Source organism: Syngnathoides biaculeatus, chromosome 2 (assembly GCF_019802595.1).
Source record: "Syngnathoides biaculeatus isolate LvHL_M chromosome 2, ASM1980259v1, whole genome shotgun sequence".
Lineage (NCBI taxonomy): Eukaryota > Metazoa > Chordata > Actinopteri > Syngnathiformes > Syngnathidae > Syngnathoides > Syngnathoides biaculeatus.
This window is the reverse complement of record NC_084641.1, coordinates 38,468,028-38,495,772: the sequence shown is the minus strand read 5'-3', so window position 1 is coordinate 38,495,772 and position 27,745 is coordinate 38,468,028. Positions and strand designations below refer to the sequence as shown.

The window sequence follows — 27,745 nt, the reverse complement described above, 5'->3', positions numbered from 1 at the left end:
CTTCATCAGTTCATGCAACAACACTTCGTTAAGACAGTTATAGCCTGGTTAGGTGTGAAATGTCTTAAGAGAACCAGAACACTCCAGTTGCAATCAGTTCAATGCCCTGCAAATGAAACATGGAGGACTTAGAAAATTTAAAGGCATGTTCTCTGGCACAAATTGTCACAGTGGAGGAAATGCAAAGCTGAAAATGATTTTGTCCTAGGTGATATGACTCCTCCTCCTCCTTTTGACATTACATGAGTCAAAAGTTACCAAATTGCATTCCTGAAACAAGATGTGTGTGTGCTGTGTTTCAAGCATTTCAAAGATGTTATGTTTTGCATCCTGGTCGTATCCATATAGTAGCTCAGCTGTCACATCTGTTAGTGGGGACCCTCACATTTTTGCCCAGTTTTCCACTCGCAAATGTACTGTATAGTAAATCAGTCTTTTGGAATGAGTGATGGTACATACTACTTAACGATAATGATATTTTCATGGAAGATGTGACAATACAGAACTGGTGCAATGGTCTCTGTGAGTACAAATATCCATTTGTGATACTATGAGCTCGAAAGCTGAGACAGCACTAATACCAGAAGTCTTAGAAAGGTCACTCATATGGTAGAAAGATCATAAGACTGTTTTGCTTTCCAATGATGGCAGCATCGAGCAGTAAGATTTCACAAGTGCTTTAAATCTCCCCATTACTTTATTTCATAAAACAACTTAATGAATCACTTTCCAGGGAAAGATCACTGCCACCTTGTTAATTAGGGTTTCACAACCCAACATTGTAAAACACGTTTAGCCCACCAATATCAATGAAAACTCCAGGCTGCCATGTCATTCGCAGCCTTTGTTTTAGACTGTATGAGACTCAGACTGACAGTACAGCTGTTTGATTGAATCTGGATTTCTGACTCATCAGTTCTGTGACACCCCGGCTTCACTGGCATGCCATCAGTTGGATGGCAAGTGGTGGGGTGGACTGGGTTGACCGACCTGCCATCAGTCACAGAAATTCAATGTACCATGATTGTCCAGTCTAGAAAACTCGGGTTCATGATTTAAATTCTGTGCGAATGAGAGCAAAGAGGACCAGAGGAAGAGAGATGTGAATGATTGGAGTATCTGTGTGGATGATGAGGGGAGGAGGTGCAGTGCTCTTGTTTCCTGGGGGGATGGTGTGACATATCAATAGAACACAGGCAAGGACGTAAGAGGATCATCCTTATGGACTTCATGGTGGTGCATTGAGAGATGCATGTAGAGTTTCTACACATTAGTTAAATATTACATGGCTTTGGCTGACAGGAATGACAGCGTCTAGCTTGGCAGTGCACGAAATTGGGAAAATACCTCAACAAGTTACCATTCATAGGATGTTACTGTAAGCACAGTTTGCACTCCTTTGCCTACTCTCTTCCAATAGGGAGGCACAGACAGCATTGATTCATAGCTGGTCTTCTCTCATTGGCTGGAGCTTTGAAAGGGTGGGGCTGTGTCTCATGCGGGTGGGCAGGAAAGGGCTGGCTTTAGGGTTTGTGTGTGTATTAGGGGCAGGGTGGGGGATTGCTGGTAATGTTTCTGACAAGTAGTTGAAGTCTGCACTCTTCTGCTTCCTGCTTACACAGCCAACTGGCTGCCTGCCCGCTTGTCCGCCTGCCTGCCTCAACATTTCGCTTGCTTGCAGCGTGCCTGAGCGTGAAACAGATATTGAGAGGGAACCTGTGTCGGCATGGACCTCTAACTGCGGCATTGGGCAGCATGCAAGGAATGACAACAGTTCAAATGGTCGTTAACTCCAATTGCTGAGGCATACAGCCGCACTGGCATTGGAGCACAGTGCCACACCAAGTGACTCCTGTGTTGGAGACCGCAGACGGCCAAGCTCGGGGACCCGCTGAAATGAGGTGGGAAAGCACAGTCATTTTTCAAGAGTTTGCTGCAGTGTGCTGCACATCAGTTCAGGTGGAAAGATAGGGAATGTTTTATCTGTGTGAGTGAGGCTTAAAATGAGAACCTCCCAGTTAGGACCATTACTGTGGTTTCCAGTGCTGTAATGGGCTTTCTGCACCACAACTTCTTTGAGGAAGGTGAGGTATTAGCACATTAGTGGATTCACTCTACCAATAGTCCAAATGTCAGGAACTTTTTTTTTTGCCACATGGATTACATTACATACATATTTCTACACATTTTTCACGTGTGTGTGTGTGTGTGTGTGTGTGTGTGTGTGTGTGTGTGTGTGTGAGAGTGAGAGTGAGAGCCATCACTGCTGGTAATAATTCTGAAAAAGTCATTCTTCCTTGTGCCTTGAAAATATTGAGCATCATAGAATGTGTAGGTGACCATGTCTAATTCGAAGCTGCTTATCCTCACAAGGGTTGCGGGAGTGCCTGAGATAAAGGCGGACTACTCCATAAACTGGTCGCCAGTCAGGTTATTTTTGCGAATAAGTAAACAATATGCAAGGGGCTACCAATCATTTTCCTCATTATTTTCTGATCCAGTTTTTTGAGTGAAAAGGGCCTGTCATTCAAATGTTACAGACTACTTGATATCTGGGCATGTTTTGGTGGATACTAAAAGGTCAAGGGATACCATACATCTGGCAGTGCAGCAAAGAGCTCTAAGGTCGAAAGGTTGTGAGAATTTTTCAGGCAAAAAAAAAAAGTAAAACTAATAACATTATACGTAGATGCACAAATGAAAATCGTTGCAATTTCATTTTTTTATAAAAGCATATTTCTCTCAAAGCTGCTAAATGCAATAGTGAGGATAATTGGAATTTTGAACAGTAAAAGTACTCCGTCTGAAATGTTTAACCGTAAACCATTTAATCTTTAAGTGGAACCAATGATGACGATTTATGACACCTAAGCGTACCCAAACCATTGAAGAAGTACTCAACAAGGTTAAAAAAAAAAAAAAAAAAAAAAATAGGAATAGCAAACTCCGTGAAGGGTTTATTGAGAAGTGGCTTCTGTTGGGGCTACTCTGCTCTGCCATAAACCCCTGACGAGTTGAGGGCTGCGGTGATGGTTGACTTTCTAGAACTTTCCCCTATCTCTTGACTGCATCTCTGGAGCTCAGCCACAGTAATCTTTGGGTTCTTATTAACCTCTATCCCCAAGGGTCTTCTCCCCAGATTGCTCAGTTTGGCCGGACGATCAGCTCTAGGAAGGGTTTTGATTATTCCAAACGTCTTCCATCTAAGGTTTATGGGGGCCACTGTGCTCTTAGCAACTTTAAGAGCCAGGTCTGTGCTTTGCCACAATTTTTTCGTCTGAGCTCTTCAGGGAGTTCCTTTGATCTCATGATTCTCATTGTAATTCGTCTCTGCATAGTTTTTGTTTGACGAGCGAATCTCCATGCCCACCAAATAAGACACTACACTACATGCCATTTCCACCGGTGACTGCAGCAATACTAGTATTTGCTAGTAGCATGTTTACACCACTCACTGACAGCATTACTACTGGAGCGTAGCTGTAAAAAAAAAAACAAAAAAACCCAAAAAAAACATTGTTCATTACAGTTGTTTACCGTACAACAACAGTAAATTCTTTGAAAACTGTTAGTACGACCACATTTTGAATGTACTGTAATTTCTTGTGTATAATGCGCACCACCAATTTGCTCTTATCCATGTATTCTAATTATCTGTATTTCTACTTTCCTAGGTTTCTACTTTTATTGTTTGTACTTGTTTTTCAAAGAAATGCCTGTACATCAATCATTAATGATAATCTTTGTGCATGTACTGACGTAGAGGAAACCGGATTTTTGCCTCAACGAACACCAGAGTCACATTCGGCCTGGCCAGATGGTACCTATCAGCTGCCTCGGGTGTCCCACAGGCCAAAAAAGCACGATAGGATTTGACGGCATCCGTCACTGTTGGTGACGTGTTCAGAGGTTGCCGTCACGACAGGCACCAACCACCTTTCGGCCACAGCTCTGGTTGCCTGCCTCAGCATTGGAGGCGCGGAACATCGTCCACTCTGTATTAAAGTCCCCCGCTTCTTCCAGAACATGAGCCAAGTTCTTTTGGAGGTGGAAGTTGAAATTCCTTATGACAGGGGAATCTGCCAGCCGTTCCCAGCTGACCCTCACCCCCACCATGGGAGCAAACTCACCACCACATGATGGTCAGTTGAGAGGTCCGCCCCTCTTTTCACCTGAAACAGTGGCTGCAAGTCCAATGACACGACCACAAAGTCAATCATTGAACTGGAATCCAGGATATCCTGGTGGCAAGTACACATGTGGACACCCTCATACCTGAACGTGATGTTCGTTACGGACAATCTGTGATGAGCACAGAAGTCCATTGGCAGAACACCACTCGGGTTCTGTTCCGGGGGGGCTGTTCTTCCAATCACGTCCTTCCAGTGCTCATTGTCATTGCCAACGTGAGCATTGAAGTCCCCCAGCAGAACTATAGAGTCCCCAGAGGTAGACCTCTCCAGCACTCCCTCTAAGGACTCCAAAAACGGTGGGTTCTCTGAACACCCGAAGGCGGATGGATGCTACCCTGTAATCTACCAAGGTGAACCCCAACGTAAAGGCGGCGTGCCGGGGGGCAATAAGTCGACCCACACTTGCTCGGCGCCACTCCAGAGTGGAATAGAGTCCAACCCCTCCCAAGAGGACTGGTGCGGTGTGTAAGGCAAGTCAAACTATATCTGGTCAGACCTTCACGACCTCACACACCAGCTTGGTCTCCTTATCTGTCAGAGAAGTGACATTCCATGTCCTTAGAGCCACTTTCTGTAGTTGGGATAGGCTCGTAAAGGTCCCCGGCTTCGGCTACCGCCCAGCTCACAATACACCCAACCCCATTGGCCCCTCTCACAAGTGGTGAGCTCATGGGAATGAGAACCCATATTACCCTTTCGGGTTGTCTCTGGACGAGCCAAGACAATAGATACCGCCGTAAATTACGCAAGATTATAACAATACATCACGATTGTCGACAGAAATCTTTGTTACAATCAATTGCTAGCTTGTTGCCACTAACGCTGATTATGTTGAACTTAAACTTTAAGCATCTTCAAAACATTGCCAGGCCAGTGCATTTAACTTTTCTTCAGAAAAGTTCGTCAGATCATGAATTTTTATTGATAGTAAATGTTAAATACCATTTTATATCGTGTTCTACTAATATCAGTTGAAATTGGAAAATATCATTTCTGAGTTTGAAATTTTTGGTTTCTATTTTAGTTATGCATTTGTCTACTTTATTTTGAATTTACAGTTTTGTTATATTAATCCAGTAAGTCATTTTAAGGTGTTGAGATTCCATCCATAACACACCCGCAACTTTATCTCCAGGCATGACTGGGGGACCACACCTGTAACTCTACATCTGCAAGCATGACTGACCACACCCGTACATTTTTCAAATGTGAGTGACTGGTGTGTGTGTGTGCGCGTAAACATGTCCAGAAAACAATATATCTAAATGTAACCCTAATTAAATATTTTAAAACAAGTTTGTCACTACAGCACACACTGCAATTTACAAATTTGGCCAGAAAACTGCAGAAAAAAATGAAATTCATGGCATTCCTTCTTGCTAATATGTACTGATACTTGTTTTTGTCATTTACTACAATTTTGTTAAATGACTCCATGATGGTTTTCCTAATGTGTTTTGCAAGTTTCCTCATTCTTTTTTTACTGGAAGTTGTAGGTGGATGGCTTGGTTGTTTTCTTTTCGGTAGCGTATGAATACGCTCATGTAAAATTGCACATTGTTAAAGAAACTTTGACGATTATATCGAAGGCCATATATATATGCTGCCCACCCATTGTGTGAACGCAGTCTGAAGAACTACACTGCATGAACAGGTACGTTTACCGAATGTTGCCTGTTTTTGTGTTTAAAATCTAAGCCTGATGAAATGAGGTAGATTATTTCATAGAACAAAGGAGGATGGCATGGCCCATATCCTCCACTAGGCCATTTGGTTCATGAGCTAAGGCTATTATGATGGGCAGCACACCAATCTGCTGATTCTTTAAAATGATTCCTCTGAATGTTGGCTTAGTCCTTGTGAAGTCACACTCATTTGTCCTTATGGTACTTGATAGTCAACTCTAGAAGCACAGGCTTATGCCAAATACAATTTCATAAGCACTGTATTAAATCCACATGGAACTGCAGAGTATGGGCCTGCTTTCTTTCTCTCTGAGAGCTCTAAAGGAGCATTATGCAAGTGAACGTACCCCTGACGTCAGCTTGAAAGTGAGGTTAGTCTTGCTAGGAACATTAGGTCATTAAAAAAAAAAAAACATCTGTGCAACAAAGTGCCTTCATTTTCTATTACACGCTATAATGGAGCATTTTAGTTAGTTTTTTCTTAAAAATGTGGTCCAGTCTTCACAGCCTTAATTAACACTGACCACTTTTACCTCTTACCATGCAAATTACTCTACAACAGTCATTTTTCACCATAAAATGACAATAAGTGGAAATGCAACCAGTGACAATGACTGTATACCAGATGAATGGGTTAATTTGAGGTATTCGGAGGTCAAGCCAATGACTTTCACTTGAGACACCCCAGTTCCGCTGACTCTCATACAATTAAGTAGGCCAATAAGATAATGCCCTTGCCATCTGGCCTGAGTAAGCATTAGTAATCCACAAGGTATACTACTGTCGTGCATTCCATGTCCTGCTTCACGGGTCACACCTTCGTTCCCATATTTCGATGACACAGAGATGTACACTAAACTTTGAAATGTAGTCCCACACAGGTGAAATAAAGGGGGATGTCAAGAATTATTGGGATCATCCAATGGATTTGAATGGATATTAAATCTATTAGACATAACTTTTCTCAGCATTCCATTTAGTGTGTGAGTGTGTTAACCTGTGATATCACAACATGGCGTGCTGGACCATCTGTCCTTCACTTCTTTTGTTGTTGCAATTTTCCTCAAGACTTCTAGTTAAGATTAACATAACCAAAGCCACTCACCAGCAAAGAGGTAAGACAGGCTCAGCCAAAACAAGTTCATGGTCTCTGAGGACCTGAACATGACCATACCAAAGCTGAATGCACTACCTATGCTGGAGTAATCTAAAACAATCATTATTGTTTCATGAGAGTTGTCAAAATTTTACATCTTGAATGATCATTTTTATGACCCTCAAATGTTCCTCCCCAAAAACCAAAAATTGTGGGTGAGGTGTTCCCAGGCCGCAAGTAATTATTTAAGGAAGACAAAATTATCACTGGGGGGGAATGGCACCATTTCACTTTCACACAAAAGTAGGATAGCTTCAATCCCGACTTCTTATGACTTCCAAAAATAATAAGGGTTTAATTGTTAAAGGTCAGCTCTGGGACGACTGTCTCTTCTACAGCGATTAACTCTCTCCATGGGGAATTGTGAAATTAAATCCTGCCTTGGAGAGAGAAACTGCTCTTCTGAAGAGTCTGGGTGAGAAGGTTCTCGTTTCGTTAGCCATGAACGGACAACTGGGACAAGTTCCATTAGACAATGGCCTCAATTCATAGGGTTGGAGCATCTTAGTGTCGGTGAGCTATTTTAGGAGGAAGTTACTTGAAGATCCACACCAGTGTTCACCAGATGCAACACTACTTGATATTTCTATGGAAGACATTCTTTTGAAGAACTCAACATTAACCAGAGTAGATGGATACAGTGCTGTGAAAAAGTATTGCCCCTTCTCAAATTGCATCATTTAAAAACATCCATCCATCCATCCATTTTCTTAGCTGCTTATCCTCACAAGGGTCACGGTAGTGCTGGAGCCTATCCCAGCTCTCAGCTGGCAGGAGGCATGGAGACAGACAACAGTCAACAGACAAGCCAATCGCAGGGCAGATAGAGACAAACAGCCGCACTCACAATCACACCTAGGGGGAATTTAGAGTGTTCAATTCATGTTGCATGTTTTTGGGATGTGGGAGGAAACCGGAGTGCCTGGAGAAAACCGATGCAGGCATGGGGAGACCATGCAAACTCCACACAGACGAGGCCTGAACCCTGGACCTAAGAACTGTGACGCCATCGCACCACCAATTTACAGAGAGCCTTTTAAATTAATTTGGTTTATATTTGTTTGATTTTACATTTGTTCGATGAGATAATCTGAAACAAAGTTAGGAAAGAATTCAAAAATATATATATTTTTCAAGAAGTGAATACTTTTTTTTATTACCTGCCTGTTGATTGATTGGTTGATTAATAGATATTTTGTAGTGTACTGAATATAACATTTTTTAAATTAACAATTATCTCGAGAAAAGGTAAATTGCCTCGTACTCTTAACTACCAATATTTGTATTTTACTTTGCAGTAGTATGAAATATTTAACAAACTAAGACATGAAACAAAAACCACTATTTGTTGGTTGTCTTAGATGAAGCATGTGTCGATTTGTCATGCTTGCACTCCACTCTACAAGGGTGACCAATCAACTGGCTCTTTATTTAACTAATGTGGGTTGTGTATTTTTATTTAGTGACCAAACCACACATATATTAGCCAAAAGAAAATAAATGAACCCATTTCATGGCTTATTTTCTCAAGTGGCATGGTAAGCGTGTTCAAAAGCATTCAAAAAAAGACACTTGTAGTTACTCATTCTGTGGTGTGTCCAACCTCCTTTATATCATGGTCTGAACACAGGAGACGCTTGATCATATAGCTTGTGTTTCCTTTAGAATATGGGACGCTTCCAGCAAAGCTTGCAGACAGCAAAATGTCTTTCAACAGTTTTCATTCCCACATAGTTGTAAAGTAAGACAATAAGGTTAGGTATCTTCACCGGATATCTAAAAGAAGCCAGTCTTTTTTTTTAAATTTTCATCTCTCAAATCTGACACGCGTACCAGTGATTCTACGTTTTACCGCATCTGTAAGCTACACTTTGAAGCTGTGTATAGTTACAGTTAAAAGGGGCTGAATAAACAAAAGATATGAAGACACACTGCATCAATGGAAATTAAATTGCAAAAGCAAAAAATTGCAGTCCTTAAGGACACATTCTCCTGTGCAGATTGTACCAAAATGGAACTCAGTTGATTGATAGCAAGTTATTAAAGATGTCCATCCATCCATTTTCTGAGCTGCTTATCATCACAAAGGTCGCGCGAGTGCTGAAGCCAATCCCAGCTGTCATCAGGCAGGAAGCAGAGTCCACCCTGAACTGGTGACAGCCAATTGCAGGGCACACGGAGACAGACGGCAGTCGCACTCACCTAGGGGCAATTTAGAGTCTCCGGTGAATGCATCTCTTTGGGAGGTGGGAGGAAAGTGGAGTGCCCTAGAAAACCCATGCTGGCACCGGAAGAACATGCAAACGCCACACAGGCGGGACTAGGAATTGAACCCCGGTCCTCAGAACTGTGAGGCCAACACGTTACAGCTGCTCCACCGTGCTACCTATTAGGGCTGTCATTATTGAATATTTTTAGAATCAATTGTTGATTATTCCATTGGTGAATTGAATACTGGGATAAACAATTTGGCAGAAACATATTTTTAAAATAATTCATTTAATGATGATTCAGTAGGCAGGAAAAGAGCCAAAATGAGTGACTCCAAAGCACACAAAACCAGATTACAGCAATCAAATGACAAAAAAATAATAACAATAAGAAAACAGGGATGGACAAAAACTTCAGGAGGAAAGCTAAATGATATAAAACAGAAAACTATGACGACATCAGGTTGATGTGTCTAAATAACTCTGAGAATACCGGTACTATATAACAGAAAGAGGTGCTCAATGGTACAATGGAAGGAACAGCACACTAAATCAGATGGAATCTAACCTATACAAGGGGAGCACAGAATTACTTTTATTTGAACAATCAAACAAGTATTTAATACAAATAACCAATGCAAGAGAACTATGGACAAACAACAAATGTTGGAGCACGAATAAATGTGTGTGGCAAGCAACACAATAATTTAGTGCTGTCACGTCCCATCGGAAACGAGAGTAGGACCCAAATGCAGGAACTCGGAAGACGCAAGGTAGTTCAAGAAGAGACACGTTTATTCTATGCAGAGGTAGGGGATTGAGCAGGCAGTCCTGTGCAACAGCGGTAGTTGGGGCGTCGGGCGAAGAGAGCAGATGAGCGGACAGGCAGGAGTCGGTACACAGGGGAACAATCAACGCAGGCAGAAGTATCACAGGAGTCAGGCTTACAAGGTTGGTCGGAGAACGGACGAAGGTCGGTACACACAGGTTCAATCAGGGATACCGGAGCACACGAATGGGACATGAAGATCATACGAACTGGCCGTGGCCAGTTGTCATCGCGGTCATATAAATCCATAGCATAATCAGGCTGCATGAGGTGCAGGTGTGCACCTTCCAATCAGCGCACCTGCACGGACACCCGCGCAGCTCGTGCTGAAGCGGCAGGATCATGACAAGTGCTGCATTTGCTGCATCTAATGGATACTTTTCACGTGACATCATGAGTCACATGACTTTTGTTTACGGCACCTACTGGACAGCAAAACTACAAAACAACTTGTGTTTTTTAGTGATCTTTTTGTGAATATTGGCTTCGTTTTAGAGTCTTACAGCTTTTTCATCATGGTATTTCATTGTGTGGCTTATGGTTGTAAGAACACTTCAGGCATTGTTTACCTTTTGCTGGGCATTCAGCTAATGTACTGTGGTATCCTCCACACTTGTTACATATCTTTACGGAGGTCTTTGGGCTGTCAATTTGCCTACTAGAACCCGCAGTGAATCTTTGCTTTTCAGGTTTCCGGTGGATAACGTGAACCTCATGGCTGTCACTAGCCATAGCCTTTAGGTGCACTTTTGATAACTCGTGGGAGCGGGCGATGCCGATCGCTTTTTTCCAGCGTGTGCTCCAGCCCCTGGCTAAGTAACTTTTCGCGCACACTCGATGAGTTGGTCGCGAAATGTATGTGGTCTCTGACCATCTCATCAGTGGTTGTGTAGTTACAATCTTCAATCAAAATCAACAATCAACAGCTTGAGTTCTGTCACAAAGTGCTCAAATGACTCAGTTACCTTGCGCCTTCTCGTGAATCTTATATCGAGCAAATATGGTTTGCTTTTGGACTGAGGTAATCAGAGAATTTGTCATAAGTTTTTAGCAACTTATCTTTGTTTCCAGTCAGTGTCCACGTATTCCACTCGTCATCCCGTCCTTTGTCTACGATTCACAGCAGGAGGAACTGCATTTTTTCTCTTCAGCTCTGTTTTTAAGCGGTCCTATGAACATGACTTCCACGTGTTTCTTGAATCTCTGCCACACATCTGATGAATTGGATGAGTTCCAGTCCATCCTCTAGCTTGGAACACGAACGTACGCCTCCATCGTAGTCAATTCGTCGTTGTCTTCGTGGTCCACTGTTTGAGTAATCATTATAAAATGGAAGAAGATAAACATGACAGTCAATTTCGATGGGAGTGGAGCCCCATGCAAGATATCCCCTCACAGGGTCTCAATGATCCTTAGGTGAGGAATCAGCCCAGGACGACACGACAGAACTATGTCAATGACCTGAAAAGATCAGGGACCACCATTTCCGAGGTGACTGTTGGTAATACACTCAAGACGTCATGGTTTGAAATCATGCATGGCACGGAAGGCTTCCCTGCTTAAACCAGCACATGTCAAGGCCCATCTTGAGTTTCCCAATGACCATTTGGATCATACAGAGGAGTCATGGGTGATAGTTTTGTGGTCAGATGAGACCAAAATGGAACTTAATAATATAATAATAACAATGGAACTCATAATTCCACTAACCGTGTTTGGAGGAAAATGAATGATGAGTTCCATCCCAAGAGCATCATCTCTGCTGTGAAGCACGGAGGTGGTAGCATCATGCTTTGGGGGTGTTTTTCTGCACATGTGACATGATGGCTGGACTGTATTAAGGAGAGGATGACCGCGGCCATGTATTGTGAGATTTTGGGGAACAACCTCTTTCCCTCAGTCAGAGCATTGAAGATGGAACTAGGCATTGAAACAAGTCAGAGTTCAATGAATGAAAGTTCATGAACCAGTTCATGTTTTGGCTGAACATAATTCATTTCTGATAAAAATTGAGAATGTACTTATTCTGACATCAGTGTCTGATTTTCAAACGATAGTTCATTTTCGTTCACATACGCTAGGTTTTTGTAGAGACTTTTAGGCCAAAACACCACTGAACAGACTATGTACGAGCCTTTATATGTCAGTGAATAAATGCTGCATTTAGCTACATGCTGGAGCTATTTCTTGGGTACTGACAAATGTGAAGGGCTACTCATATTATAAGCACTTCTGAGGCTACCTCAGGTTTCACTAAATGGTGGCCATTACAGGTTATTCATACTAAGGCAGAAAATAACACTTCTTTTTTCTCCATGAAGTGATTTATGATGCAATTACTAGTGTGGTCTTTCACATGTCATAAATTAGGCAAGAATGTTTTTCTTTCAAATTAAAAGGAAATACTTGCAAATGTCTAATTTGAACAAAAAACAGATACTAAATCTCCTTTCCTGGAGCAGGACTGAAATCAGAAAATATTTACTCTTGAGAGGGTCAAAACAGACAATTTTGACAGTTTTAAATTAAACAATGTCTCTAAATGATTATTGGATAATCAAAATTGTTTTTGATTGATTTGATTATCTATTTGTTGTCAAATAATCAATTAATTGTTACACCTCCAATGTTATTACACATTGTTGAGGGGTGTTTGTCTCACACAGCGGGTCATAGTGATGCACAATGTTTTGGGCCAGCCAAAAATGTTCGTCAAAAATGGGCAAAAAGTTCATTTTCAGTTTCAGACCAAAAGACGATTCTCACCGGAATAAAACATCTGAAGTAGGATGCGACGGTCAAATTTACCATATTGTCAGAAAAATTAAGTGTGAAACTGTAAGTGTTTCAGGAAACTGGGATGTGTGATAGTCATGTCTAGCACTAGCATATGCATCTGTCTCAGTCACTCTCTGGCCTCTGGACAGCTTCCCAGAATAATGCTGTGCTGGGTGGTTTTCTTTTGAGTACAGAATCATCATACCAACATGGTTCTAATGCGTGAGTCAGACCCAGAGGCTCGTATCTTGTCCCCCGCCTCACATTACTGTAGTTCTTACCAATCCATAGTCATGGAATCGTATTCACTTTTGGTATTCAATGTACCATATGTTAAATAACAACTGCATGTTTGATTAACTGCTGTGTATTTTAACTAGCCATATGTGATAAAAATCAAAGAAGCTCCCATGATCGCACTGATGATGATTGTTTATCTTGCTCTCCTCTCCGCTCCAGATTGCTGATTGAACGTTCCTTGTGAAACGGCATCACTGCTTGATGACCACTGGATAGTTTTGAACCATTCCTGAGTCCACCTGCATCCCAATTGGACACTTGGGCACAGCAGTTGTTTTAACCATTTCAACGTGTTTCTGTTCCCCAACATTGATTCATATATTTTTGGACATTTTGGAGACCCCTGGAAAACAACTCCTCTCAGACCATGCTTTGTCTTTTTTCCCCCAAGGTTTCACTTGAATATTGCTGAATGATGAAAAATGCACCATTTAACTGACAAATACCACAACAGCAGTGCAGTCACATGCTCTGCTCACACACACTTTGCCAGTCCATGAACTTGACTTTTCTGTCTATAAAGACCAACAATACCCACTGAGTAAAAAATCAATTTTAAATGCAACTTCCACCGCTTGTTTTCTTTTTTTCCCCCCTGTGATCCACTGTAACTTTTCTTCAGAGGACTGACCACCTCCGAAAACTGAGCAGCTCTACTCCAACTAAGCCCGCTCACAGACATGGCTCTGAATAGTGCCTCAATACGTGACACAAAATGGCTGACCCTGGAAGTGTGTCGGCAGTTTCAGAGGGGGACTTGCTCACGTAGTGATGAAGAGTGCAAATTTGCCCACCCATCTAAAAGCTGCCAAGTGGAAAATGGGAGAGTGATTGCATGTTTTGACTCTTTAAAGGTAAGGATATTCTTTTACAGTATGGTGGTTAACTGTACAATACTTACTATAGTGTTACCTTGTAGGACCTTCAAAAATTAAAGTAATGTGAAAAGAATAATTTGAGTACAACATGGATTTCCAGCTTTGAAACTCCCTAAAAGTTAAATTACGTACGCTGTTATATGCTCAAATTAGCTCAATGCTCTGCTGCAATTAGTTAATCATCCTGACATATTAAGCAAAAGGCCAGCGAGGTCTGTTGTCATGTTCACTGTTCTATGCATGTGAAGTTTTGTTTGGTAAATTCCTCTAATATTCCCATGCCTGTCAGTGAAATGTGTGACGGTGCACATTTGATCTCCTCAAGTCATTTCAGGACTTCTATTTCTGGTTACTTGTCAACCATCTCACAATGCACAAACAACACAAACTGGTGTACACTTATTTTTTGATACAAACCCAATTCGAATGAAGTTGGGACCTTGTCCATCCATTTTCTGAGCCCCCTATCCTCACAAGGGTCGGAGGAGTGCTGGAGGCTATCCCAGTTGTCTTCAGGCAGGAGGTGGGTTGGGTACACCTTGTCCCATCTTTGCTTGTGAATGACAGCAATCCAGGGAAGCCCCTTTTATTAATCATGTCATCCACCTGCTCCAAATTAGCCTGTTCACCTGGAGGATGTTCTAAAAACAGTTATTTGAGACGCATTCCCCAACTTTCTCTGGCTTTTTTGGCACCTATCCCAACATTTTTAAAACTTGTGTAAGCCATAAAATTCCAAGTAAGTGATTTATTTGCTAAAAACAAAGTTTATATGTTTGAACATTGAATATATTATCTTTGTAGTGTATTAAATATGTCGAACATGATTCGCAAGTCATTGAATCCTGTTTTTATTTGTTGAACACAACTTCCCAACTCAATGGAATTGGGTCTGTATTTAGCTCTCACATAACCAAGAAGTTGGGCAGTATGTTGTGGGTGAATTGCTGCAAATAGGATAACAACATTAAAGAAAATCCCATTCATATATTGCTATGTTTGGGGGAGGAAATAAAAAAAGCAAACAAAAAAAAACTGTTGTGAAAGTGATAAATAGCCAAAAAAAGTGGGGCAGAACACAAGGACTTGGAGCTGTATGTACTATGGCTGCAAGTTATATACTGTGGATAGAAAAAAAATCTACACACCTATTTTAAAAAAAAAAGAAAAAAAAAATACAACATAAATCATTTCAAAGCTTTTCCACCATCATTGTAACCCCTAATATGTATAATTTAATTGAAAAAAAGTTAGAGGAGAAGCAAAAATAAACTGAGAATTGTTGTTCAGAATGAGTTCACATTCAAACTCGTTAAATAGGAGTCAGCAAACACCTGCCACCACTGCTAGTGAATAACCTCAAGTACGGGACTGTAAATTTCAGATGGTTTTCCTGAGAATGTATTTATGTTTAGCAGAATCCAGAGAATTTTGTGCTCGCACTGAATTGTTTCTAGAACTGTTCCGAAGTTCCCCTACCTTGACTAAGCCACCACTTTCAACTGAAGGAAAACAGCCGCAAAGTATGATACAGATTCGACTATAATGATTAATTGTAGGTATGGTGTCGTATTTTTGAGGAACAATATTGTTTGTGCCAAACATACCTTTTGGAATTAAGGCCCAAATGTTAAATCTTAGTTTTATCGTGCTATAAAATGTTTCATCATGTGTTTGGGAGATTAGAAGTGAGTTTTTGTGACTTTTTTTTAAATCAAGTTTTACCTTTTTGTCCATAATTCCAAAAATTTCAATTTAGACCGATTTGTTACAAGCCCACCCACTACACTGAAAACACTCTCTAATGCAGGGGTGTCAAACTCAAATTCACAGAGGGCCTAAATTTTAAATTGAACAAAGCCACGGGCCAAGGTTGAACAAATGAACCTTTTAATATGGAACCAAACAAATGTGTAATACTTCTAATACCGGTGGACCAGCTCTAAAATTAGAGTTTGACACCTGTGCTCTAATGGATCACTTTTAGCATTAATATAGAGTTGGTACTTGTGAGGAATTTAATGATCAAGTTTTTTCACTTCTTATCTGATCCTGATATGGCATCCTTAAATTTATTGTGATTGAATTAAAAAAAAAAGAAAAATAATTTTATATAATCTTGACTTCAATAAAACTAATCTATTTAAATCGCTACACAACCACTGCTTAACTTAAACATAAGCATATTTTACAATTGAGTAAATTAAATAAAAAATGCATCATAAAAAAGTAAATTTTTAAAATGTTGAATCACAATTCATGTTCAATTTTTTTATTTTATTTTACTGTCACTATATGGCAGGAATGGAAAAGGGAATGTAAAAGAAGTCATGATAGAACAGTGTTGATGTACTGTAAAATACATGCTTGAAAGTATTGTTGTATTATTACTACTGTACATCGTTTCTGTACAAATGTTATTTTGAATAGTGTTGCACCAAGTACTAACACCATACCAAGGTATTGTTACAGAAATATCACGGCACGATTTTATTTTAATAATGGTAGTTAAAAAAAAAATAAAAATTGAAAGGCCACTACCCAAAAAGCAGACTGCCTCTCTTCTGACAAGTGAGCGCGACTGAGAGAGCATGCGTGGCGCTGGGAAGCCCAGCTTAGAGTGCTGCAACCCGGATACATGCAATACTCGTCTTTGTACATCACTCTCTAAATCAGGGAGTTTTATTAAAAATGTAATCAAATGCAAAGGGAAAAACATTTGTTGTCCAAGTGGACAAAAAGGACCAATTTGTGAGTGTCATGGCTCTGTGTGCAACGAATAACAGCACCGTATTGAGTGGGTACACAATGTATAGTTTTTATTGAAATCAAATGCACTCAAATACCAGAATACTCCACACTAAAACCTTGAGTAAAAACTGAGTAAAGTGTGCATCAGTATAGAAATAAAAATAGTTAATATAGTCATGGAAGTATTGGTATCGTTTCAGTACCATATCGAGGTATATCAGCATCTAAGTCAAAATTTTGGTATTGTGACACCACTAATGCTGGGAGACATGATGAGAGTTTGATTTGTGGAGATCCTAGTTCTTTATTTTGATACTCTATCATGACGATAATCATAGTGAGTGTGACGACCAATCACTCCCTCTTCAACAACTACGCTCATAAATTTGCCCCATACTGTAGTGTTTCTCTCCTTTTTTTTTCTCACTGGTCTAAGGTGATGATGTCTTTTTGTTACCTTGTTTTATACCACTGGGTTTGATAAACCAGTCCCTTATGCTCCATTTGTCATTCCTTGAAATTGAACAATATTCTTCATCCCTCGCTAAAGAAAGCTGTGCTCAGATTTTGTTGTGATGGCTGACGCAGTATATTTCATTTCCATTCAGACATCACTTTTGTATGTGACACAAGGACCTCAACAGCTACACTTTTAAGAACCTCGCTTAGCCCTTTTAGACAACCAAATTCACAGAGTTCTGTTATCGGTAGTCTCGTCTACTTCAGTTTGTCACAACTGAAGCCATTTCCTCTAAGCTGTTCGGCAGTTGTGGATCTATCAGCATGACAACCATGACTCCGTGTTGGAGACTGCAGAAGGGGGCTCCTGGATTGGACTAAATAATGGGTAATGGAGTGAATGTAATCACAGAAGTCATAAAATGATCTCACATTAAACTGATGACAGAAGCCTTTTGTTGCATTTTTTTTTTTCCTCTGCTTTTCCGGTCTCTGCTACCCTTGACCACAGGTACTCTTCCCCCTTCAGAGTAACACTATTTATATCTAGTGTTATATCTGTTTTTTTTTTCTTGGTACTGCTTGTACACTAATGAAAAAGGATAAAAGTACAAACTCAGAAATGTTCTAAATTACAAAAGTGAAGTGTAAAAAAGTTAATTTTTTTTCTCCTATCCATCCATTGTCCAAGCTACCTATCCTCAAAAGGGTCGTGAAGTGCTGAAGCCTATCCCAACTAAAATTGGGCGAAAAGCGGACTGCATCCTGAACTGGTTGCCAGTCAGTCATAGGGCACACATCAACACCATCACTGACCAGGAATTGATCCGACACTCCTTGCAACAAAGTCAGGCATGTGTACCACTACATCATAAGTGATTTCTCTCTCTCTCTCTCTCTCTCTCTCTCTCTCTCTCACACACTCTCTCTCTCTCTCTCTCTCTCAACAATCACACTTGGTACTCATTTGAGGGTCTTTTCCCCCATAAGTTTTGTTGACGGTCATTAATAGTAGTCTATTAGGTTGAGAGGAGCGATCAAATGCAGGACAATTCTAAAAGGGACCAAGAATTAAATCTGTACAAGATGTACAAATTAAGTCAGCTGCTCTATGTGAACCACTACATTAACAATAGCCTTTAAATGCATTATTATGTTTTACTTCTGTAACATTTTTATGCAGTTTTATTGATGTACAGTCTCCTTGAGGGCTGCGAAAGGCAGATTTAGATTATTATAATTTTCATTACATACATTCATCTTCATTGTCATGTTTGAATCAAAATGTAGGTTGTGTTTGACCCTCAAAAGTGTCTTAAATACTCTCATTTTTGTGTTAATATCTGGCTGTTGATGGCTACGCTCATTTCTCCAATTTTGTCAGAACATCTCCTAGAGCCTATCAGGCTGAGAGTGGTTAAGTACCAAAAAGACTGAATGATTTGGGTAGAATAATGTCATCATCCAGCCACTGACCCTTCTCATTTCTTTACTTGTTTCATTTTTACCCTACTAATTGCCTCTCTGAGGCAAACTTTGAAGTCAAACGTCAAAATGGCCTGTCACCATTATGGGTTTGATTAGATGGAATACAGGGAGTTCTCAGGCTACAATGTCCACGGTCTACAACATTTCGACTTTACGACGCCCGTGTCTTGTCCGCCATTTTGTCCCCAGTGTTTCTGCTTAGCTAAAGCAAATTGCTTCTCTTTTTGTACGCCAGGAGTATATTTGTCTTTTTCGCCCATCTTTTTACACATTATGGGCCAAAAGAAGAAAGCTTTTCAATTGCAGCTCCAGTGGTGCTGTTTCCGGGTTTGTGACAACAGACAAGACACCAGCTGAAGTGCTCTCAATTTTATCAAAATCAAAAAATCAATGTCAGAAATCTCTATGCAGGTCGTCCAGTGATTTGCAGTATTTTTTCGTGTTTGGGGTTACTTCTTTTTGTGTGGCTAGTGTGGGGAAATGAGTGAAAGATTTGCTTGACATTTGTTTGAAGAATAAAATCGGCTTGGATTTTTGAAGGCTCTCACATTTGGGTACATGTCATGCACACTGTAGCTTCATGTTCAGCTCATTCATGTGTGAAAATACATCCACAGCAAACGCAAAATTGCAAAGCCAGTTCACGTCACTCAGGTACAAAAATTCATCGGATTTCCCCATTAACTCCAAAAATGAGCTTATCTCCTCTTTGAGTTCCCACCTTCGTTGAAATACTCTCCTCTGTGCAGTAGCCACCCGTTCTTGCATTGACTGTTTGCTAGCATAATTTGCATGCTTCATTGCAAAGTGACGGCTGATACTTTACTCTTTAAAGGTCTAATCCAGAGGACCTATATTTTATTTATATATTACAAAAACATAGCTAATTTTACCATGAAAAAATTAGAAAAATTCTCAGCACAACGGAAATAAAATAAATTAGCGCCAAAGTGCACATTTTCTTTGAAATCTGAATGCCCCCAGTGGCTGTTTCAAACCGAGGCTCTGTCGAAGCTCCTTCCGTGTGACGTCATGTCTAGACAACCCAAAAAATGGCTTCCTATACAGACAGTCATACACGCTGCGAATGGGATCTCGGTGAAATAGACAGCAGTGATGAAGAAGGTTTTATGGAATGGTCTGTGGAAGAGATAGGAACTGAAGAGGAGGAATTTTCCAATTGTTCCCATGTTCGAAAAACATCCCATGCGGGTGTAATTCAACCATATTTGTTCGAACTGGGGTTGATGAACACAACACAAGGACGGTATTCGGCGAGACCTGACGAGGTTGACCTGGAACTTCGCACCCAAAACATAGACTGGTAGGTGCCTCGAGAAATCTACCGTACACCTTGTTGACGAAATATTCTAATTCAAACACGTTTAAACGTCTGATGCTGCTTGCACACAACATTGAGTCATTTGTTGTTGTTGTTGTTGTTGTTGTTGTACTAACGACTGAGTTGGCATAAAACGAAAATCGAAACCTTCGGTATCATTCTGCGTTTAAAGATTACATCTATAACATCGTCCATTTCTTAATTGTTTTTAAGTTAGCTTTGCATACATTCAAGTATGTCATGTTTTCACTTTTTACTCATAAGATAATGAATGAATAAATGATAAGGCTTTACGCCACAGCGGCATTATTTCAGCCTTATCTTGGTGAGCAAAAGATAGTAATGAAATACAATTTTGTGCTTAAAATAAACCAAATAGAATTATTTTAACTGATTATATTTTTTACCCAGGTGTAAATGTGGAAATTGCCAGCCAATGCCTTCCCAGAGAGAATGCCGCTGCTGTGAGGAAATTACAGAAACCGCCCGGAAGTTGGATGGAACCGCCTTGGCTTGTATTGTTACCCACGACGGCTTTCACCCAGTCTGCATAAACCCATTTGTATTGGAGACAGCCTGGAATGTCTTTCAATACCATTATGGCAGAAACGCTTTCACAGGAGAAGAACATGAAAGAAATTGCCACGTGGCGTACAGACAGTTGGTGAGGTGGTGTTGTGGGCCTCTCAGCAAGACCAACAGGGTTGTTATACCATGAAGTGCTGTGCAGAAAATCCGAGCAGAATTTCCACCCCCAGGATTGAAGATGAGGTCGTGTTCACAGGATTTATGCCCAGCTGATGAATATTACGCTTTTCTTTGCATGAAAGTAAAGCATGGGTGTTGATCCTGGACTAATAATTGATGGACATTGCTGGCATTATGTGACAGTTTTGACTCTAAAAGGTCTTTTGTTGTTCTGGTGCAAAATTTGCCCTTCAAGTTGAGTCTAATTAGAGTGAGTGAAATGGTTGAGGAATTTGTGATATCATCTATAAATATCACTGCACTGAAAAAGTTTCAAAACCAAGTTATTTTTTTACAAATCACTGAAAGTAAAACTATCATTTGTTCAGGACGGTTTTGTCAAGACTCACTTAAAGGAAGACTTAGTCGAAACTAATAGGAATGGGAGCACACATTAAAAATTAGTAGATGAAGGTTCTGGGTTTCTTTTAATGCCAGAGTTATCCAGTCAGCCGAAACAGGGTGCAGGTGTGTGTCGATTAATTGGCTGACCACACCCAGCCTGGGGAGGATGCCAGGAGCATGACACATTCCATTGAGCCCGACTGGAAAACTGACAGCCGATCAGCGTTTGCCACGCCTGCAGTGCTTCCTGTTCTGAGCCCCCATTGCTCGTGGATACATTACACCAAACAGAGAACATCCACTATCTGGCATTTTGTGGCCGATTTTTGTGAAAAAATAATTACAAACAAACAAAACTAAAGTAGCATAACGTGCAAATTGAAGCCTGGGCGCTTGACCCAGAATACACACAGCCGTCAGTTGACTTGTTGGAGAGGGTTCGTGGCACTAATGACGAACAATAATATTGTTTGATGCCTTTGTGAGGAGTTGGTTTAGATGTAGAGAATATACAGCCGGCGTGGCCTGATTTTTTTTCTTTTTTTTTTTTTTTTAAACGCCTAGCAGCAAGTCTCTCTCAAGTGACCCCGGCGGCGGTAGGGGTGGGGGGCGCAGGCGCAGATCGCCATAAATAGTAACTGGGAAGTGTTACACGTATATGTCCATCCATCCATTTTCTTAGCCGCACAATGATCGAAGGTAGTGCTGGAGCCAATCCCAGCTGTCAACAGGCAGGAGGCAGGTTATACATGCAGAGACAGGGAGAACATGCAAACTCCACACATGGAGGTCTGGGATTGAACAACTGCGCCACCCTCATAACGTATGTTGTTGCTTTACCGTACCAGCACGAGAGGCTATAACTTAGTGGCTAATAACCAGTAATCATTGAATGCATGCAAATTCCCACGCTGATGAATGAGCCTCAACTGTGACAACCACAGCTTTATCCTGTCAGATTGACCCCACGTGTGGTTAAAGAAGGACAAATTTGGGTATGGTTTCTCAGTTTTGGTGCAGAACAAGTCGGCATCTTAGCTTAGCTAGAACGAATGGTCTGTAATGCTAAGCACCAGCGACGTCAGGGGCGGGGTCAAGTATGTTTCTTTCGGTTTGGCTCTGAAAGCTGGCACAGATCCAGATTTTGCTTGGATTTCAAATATGTTCTTTATTTTCAACTTTTTTTTCAATTACTGTACAAAATATATGTAATAATCTTACTTCACATTGGAGGATTTATTGTACATATGAATTCTCAGGAGAGTCTTCCTTTAATACAGCAACGTTAAACAATAAACATTTATATATGCACGTGCTAAATATGATATTGTTTCATTCCATAAAATGTCATTAGGAGCTGGAGAGTTCAAATCCACAGTAAGCCACTTCACCTTGCTTTCACCATGGAGGTCATATTTACAGCGTTTCACACAAGTTGGCAAAAAGACTATTTAACATACCAGACGAATGCATTACTTTTTTGCGTCATGCAACTTTGACTGGTTAATCAGCATGCGTCAGAAGTTTGTAACATAAAACGTCTGCTGCTGAAATTCCATCAGGATAGTATTTAGTTTCAGTTTAACAAACCGGACACAGTTTTTAAATCAGCTTCTTCAAATTTGTAATTTTTTTGTTATTTTAACATTTCATTTCAACAGCTCTGATTTGAAAATCTTGAAAAATGATCCCGAATAGCCAAGTCTTTGCTTGGTTTTATGTACTGGTTGCTTTAGAGGGGGTGGTGGTCAGCAGACGAAGTCGTTAGGTCCGCATTCACATAGAGGGTCCGGAGCTCTTCGAGCAGGCGTTCCACATACCCTGAAACATAGAAATGACATTACTTCATACATATGCAGATACTGATGTCCTGGTTTACTCCTTCATCCAATAGGTTACATGTGCAAGTGGCAAGTCTCATAGTGAAATTTTTTCTGAAAACTAGGTTACTTCCCTTGTTGGGGTTCAAAGTTATTCTACTTCCGTGGGCAAATCATTTGACTACATAAAATTTTTGACAAGCTGTTTGAGGGCCGCTGACAAACTTTACGTCATAAATGTTTTTATTTTACATTTTGACTAAGTCTTCTTTGTGACGTCAACAACTAGGTTTTGGCGTGAATTTAACAGATTTAATACTATTGCAGAGTAATTATACGTACAATGTTATACTTTGATAGGGTTTTTGTTTGTGTCGTTCTGCTTTTTTTTTTTTTTTTTTTGTGGGGCGGGGGGCTCACCAAATGGAAAGGTTATGTTGAACATTAAACTGCCAGATTTGTCTTTTGCTTGAGCCCAATGAGCATTCTTGTTGAAATGAAGTGCTGCGAAGTGTAATCTATCAAATACAACAAAGACATTGAAAGTTAACTGATGTTTTACAGACTAATTCAGTAATTGTCATTTACCGGTTTCTCATCCCATCATATCCAAAATGATACATCTTAGGAGCAAAGTGGTTCACAACACTGTGGTATCCCTCAATAGTGGAGGTCTGTCCCAGTGGAGATAGCTTCATCACATCTTTACTCAAACAGGCACGTTCAATGATGTCTGCCAGCCCTTCGTACTCACTTGACCCTATATCAGATACACAAGTTCTGATAATGGGTTTAAACTGACAATTGTGGGTATAACCATGGCAGTAAGCAAATAATATAAACTTCAGGGAACTTGCCACTGCTAACATTTCAAGATTACGTTTTTCATAAGGTCGTCTTTTAGGTTTAGGGTTACAATTCTCATTGTCTGGTGAAAGGCACGAGTGGATAGTTGGACAGGCACATGGTGGTAACCTTGGCTTTCTGCAAGATCAAACAAAAAACATTTAATTCATATTTTCACTTTGGAATATTTTGTCAGATCAGATTAATGTCCATTGTTCATAGCGCATTCTTAGTTATTTACATGTATTTAGCCAGTACTATAATGCACCAAACACTCGAGAGCACACACTGCTGTCGTCAAATTTGAGGAAGATCTCCGTGTCAACAGTACACTAACTTTGTACAGTGTCCAAATTTCGTCACCTCCTAAACATCACATTGTACTTACATTTAAAATGAGGTAGATACTTGCCAAGACTAAACAATTGAACACGGACGAGGCCAAGTGAACGCTGTACGGGGTTTTTTAAAGCAGTCCGAAATGCTTGGAACATAATACTGTCGACTTTGACTTGTAATTCCAATGCGCCCACTTTGTCTTCACAAACCTGGTCCATATCTTGCCTATCCATTTGTTTTTCGGCTATTCACGTAAGCTGACTCCGTCAGCGTTTGTCGCAGAACAGCCATATGAAACACAAATTCCTCACCATCTTTGCTACGTTTTTCACTCTCTGGCTAAATGTTGCCTGGATGTGACGTTAGATTCCAGAAAGAACCGGAGCTTACCGATCTAAGCGACATTTCGAACAAAATCTGGAGACTGACTTGATGCTAATTTATTTTATTTCTATTGTGTTATTCTAGAAAGGTCTGAGATGTATACAAACACCAGTTTGTCAGTTGCTGTCAATTCATTCAGGCATATGATATGGCTTTTCTCATAACCCATGAATAACCTTTTCTCCTTAAGTGTAGAAATTGACAGATTTGCAAAAAGACAGGATTCCTAACCCCAAAGTGCATATCAAACATTGTTAGGTCATAAGAAACAATTCAACAGACTGGCAAATGTCCCACAGCGGCTGTCACTTATGATAACACATTTTTCATCTTAATTGTCTCCATCTAATGAAGCAACAAAAGCAAAATGTAGGGGCCTGCTACCAAAATAGGTTATATTATCAATTTATGTATGTATTTGTCAAAACACTCAGACTGTGAACCTGGCCTGGCATAACATACAAATTCCGTGTGCAAACGTGTCAGAAGTAATGTTATTTGTAAAGTTCCTTTTATTTAAAAAAAAAACAAAAAAAATTCTGCAAACTGTAAAGATGAAAACAATGGCAAGAATCCATTGATAACAAAACGAATGAGAGATATTTTTAAAGATTTTTCAGGGACAGCTTACTGCCACTTCACTGCAGAACATTGACAGCACTCATACTGTACATAAGGGTCCTCATGGATTTTTCTCTCACTAGACAAAAAAATAAAATACTCAATTGCACAAGATAAATAACGGTTTAATTGTGTGCACAAAGCATCCCATTAAATATTCTTTAAAAATGAAGTGTAAAATGGTGAACTGTTGCCTCTCCAATTTGAGTACATTCGATGGATCTTGTCTGAATTAAACATTAGAATTTTGTTTAACTACCATCGGATTTTTTTTTATTGAAACGATCTGCTTCTCCCATCAGGTCTCAACACAGCAAGTTTCTCGCATAATTTTTTTGGGCACCGAGAGAACCCGCCCACATTTTTGTTATTGAACTTGGCACCATCAGTGGCTGGGTATTGAGCTACCAGTTTGACTTAATTCATAAAATTATAAATAAGCTACTGAATTAGGCACAGGCTAATCGAATACAACACACATACAAATAGTAAATTCCTATATAAAAAAAAACACTGACGATTGAGCGCGTTAACGATAATACAGCAACCAGTATTTGTAGCTTCCACAGTTTTCTGGAACAGATACTGTTCAGGGTCAAGATGCATAGACACGTGAACATTATTTTTGAACCAGGTTCCTCAAAATGTTTGCTTTCCTTTGAGAAAGGGTTAAATGTCAAGGTTATGACATTATTGAAGAGAGATCAATATGTTTACTTATATGGATTGATGTTCAAATAAAACCTAGCCTGTAGCTCAAAGGCTGTTTGAGTCACCGGAATCTGTTGTATTGATTGTCTTTTCCACTAAATGGCACTTATTGATATACTCAAACATTTCAACCCTATAGCAGTACTGGAAGAATTTTTTTTCACTTGCATGAGAAGATGAAATGATACATTCATCTTGTTCTCTGTGCAGCTTGTCCTCATTAGGTTTGCAGGTATCACAACTTGAGCCTGTCCCAGTTAACTTTGGCACGGGTTGGCAACTCAAAATGTGGAAAGAGCCATCCATTTTCTTAGCCGCTTATCCTCACAAGGGTCACAAGAGTGTTTGGAGCCTATCTCAGCTGTCAGCCGGCAGAAATAATTTGAAAACAGGATTTTAAGTTCACTTGGGTTATATTGTCTATTTACATTTGTTGGATCTTAAACATTGATCTGGAGAAACTATGGAAAAATATAAGAATTTGAGTAGGGACTCTTTTCGCTGGTTTGTGTAGACAAACAACCAGTAGCACATTATTATATTTCACCATACAGTTTTAATTTTTATCTATGAACTGTATGTCTTCACTCATTGTTCGGGAGAAATCTCACGGTACTGCTTTTTAGTGAGGCATGCCTACCATTATGTGTTCTTAAGCTTGATAAAGAGCTAGCCCAGAGCACTTGTCACTTCAGCCCTCAGAGGTTTCACTTGATGCAGACTGTTTTCTTCAACTGCACGTACACCTCGTGGTGCCTTCAATTCACAAGAGACCATCCTTTGGGATATCATCACAGCTAGCAAACAACAAGCTGATCTTTCCCTTTAGGTAAAAAAAGGTGTGTAGCAATCAACATCTGCACAATTGTAATTTCGAGTCCCCATCAGTCTCTGAGGATTAAGTTAAAAAAAAGATATACCGTAATTTATTGAGTATAGTGTGTCCTTAAGTATAATGCGCACCTCAAAGTTGACCTAAAAAAATCAGGAAAACCCTTCTACCAATGTACAATGTGCAACACCAATTTGCTCCTACCCATATGATAAAAATATGAGGAATTATCTGTATCTATATTTTGTTAAGTCTGTACTGTCTGTACAACAATCATTAATAATAATTGTACATATGATGATGTAGCGGTAACAGGCCACAGGACACATTTGTCCTGGTCCTTGTAATTGTCAGAACAGAATCCCTCAACCGACTAAAATAAATGCTCAATAATGGCATAATATTTTATTAATACTGTTGATAACACATATTACAGTCTTAAATAAACTAACACTTTAATGTAAAAATTTTTTGCATTGAATATTTGCGCATAAAACGTTGTGGGGAGTGCAGTTTATCTGGCACCTCTCACGGCTGTGTATGGACGTATTCCTCCATCTTCCCGATCAACCGATACTGCTATTTCTTCATCAGATGAGGAAAAATCCGAGAAATCGGCACTGGGCATAAATGGTGTCCAATGTAATCGAGCCTTTGTTGCGGCACGTAACATGACACATCCGCGCACGGAGGTCATGTGACTCGCGAAAATGGCAGCACCCCTGAAAATTTGTAATTGTCGATTAAAAAATCTTCCCAAAACAGTATTAAATGAGACAAGATTCAGCATCACATTGTCAAAATAGAGTACATATTTCATGACCTATTAGATACATTGTTAATGCAAACCAGTGGATTTCCCCTTTAAAGCCTCTAACGAGCCTCTCTTACGCTGCGCGTGCATACGTTTCCCCTGCATTTCCGACCAGTCAGGCGATTGTTGTAGGAAAGATTGACAAAGGTTTTATAATTACATTTTTAAGCAAATACATGTACTGTTGTAATCTTAGTCTCAAATATGTAAAGTATAA

At 40.1% G+C, this 27,745-nt stretch overlaps 1 protein-coding gene across 19 annotated transcripts in view; it reads left to right on the top strand.

The window, feature by feature from the left end:
* Nucleotides 1-27,745, top strand: part of LOC133491812 (muscleblind-like protein 2a) — a 92,623-nt gene that overhangs the window by 8,180 nt on the left and 56,698 nt on the right. For 16 of the 19 annotated variants that reach the window (XR_009792491.1, XM_061803451.1, XM_061803470.1 and 13 more), the window contains exon 2: nt 13,311-14,005. The exons of 1 other annotated variant lie outside the window; for it this stretch is intronic. Coding sequence is in view for 16 of the 18 variants with exons in the window: in XM_061803451.1 (XP_061659435.1) it covers nt 13,832-14,005 (174 nt within the window). In the remaining 2 variants the exon portion in view is untranslated. Of the gene's footprint in view, nt 1-1,622; nt 1,902-13,310; nt 14,006-17,930; nt 18,092-27,745 lie in introns of those variants that run through there. 2 more of the 19 variants (XM_061803442.1, XM_061803582.1) reach the window with 2 other exon arrangements.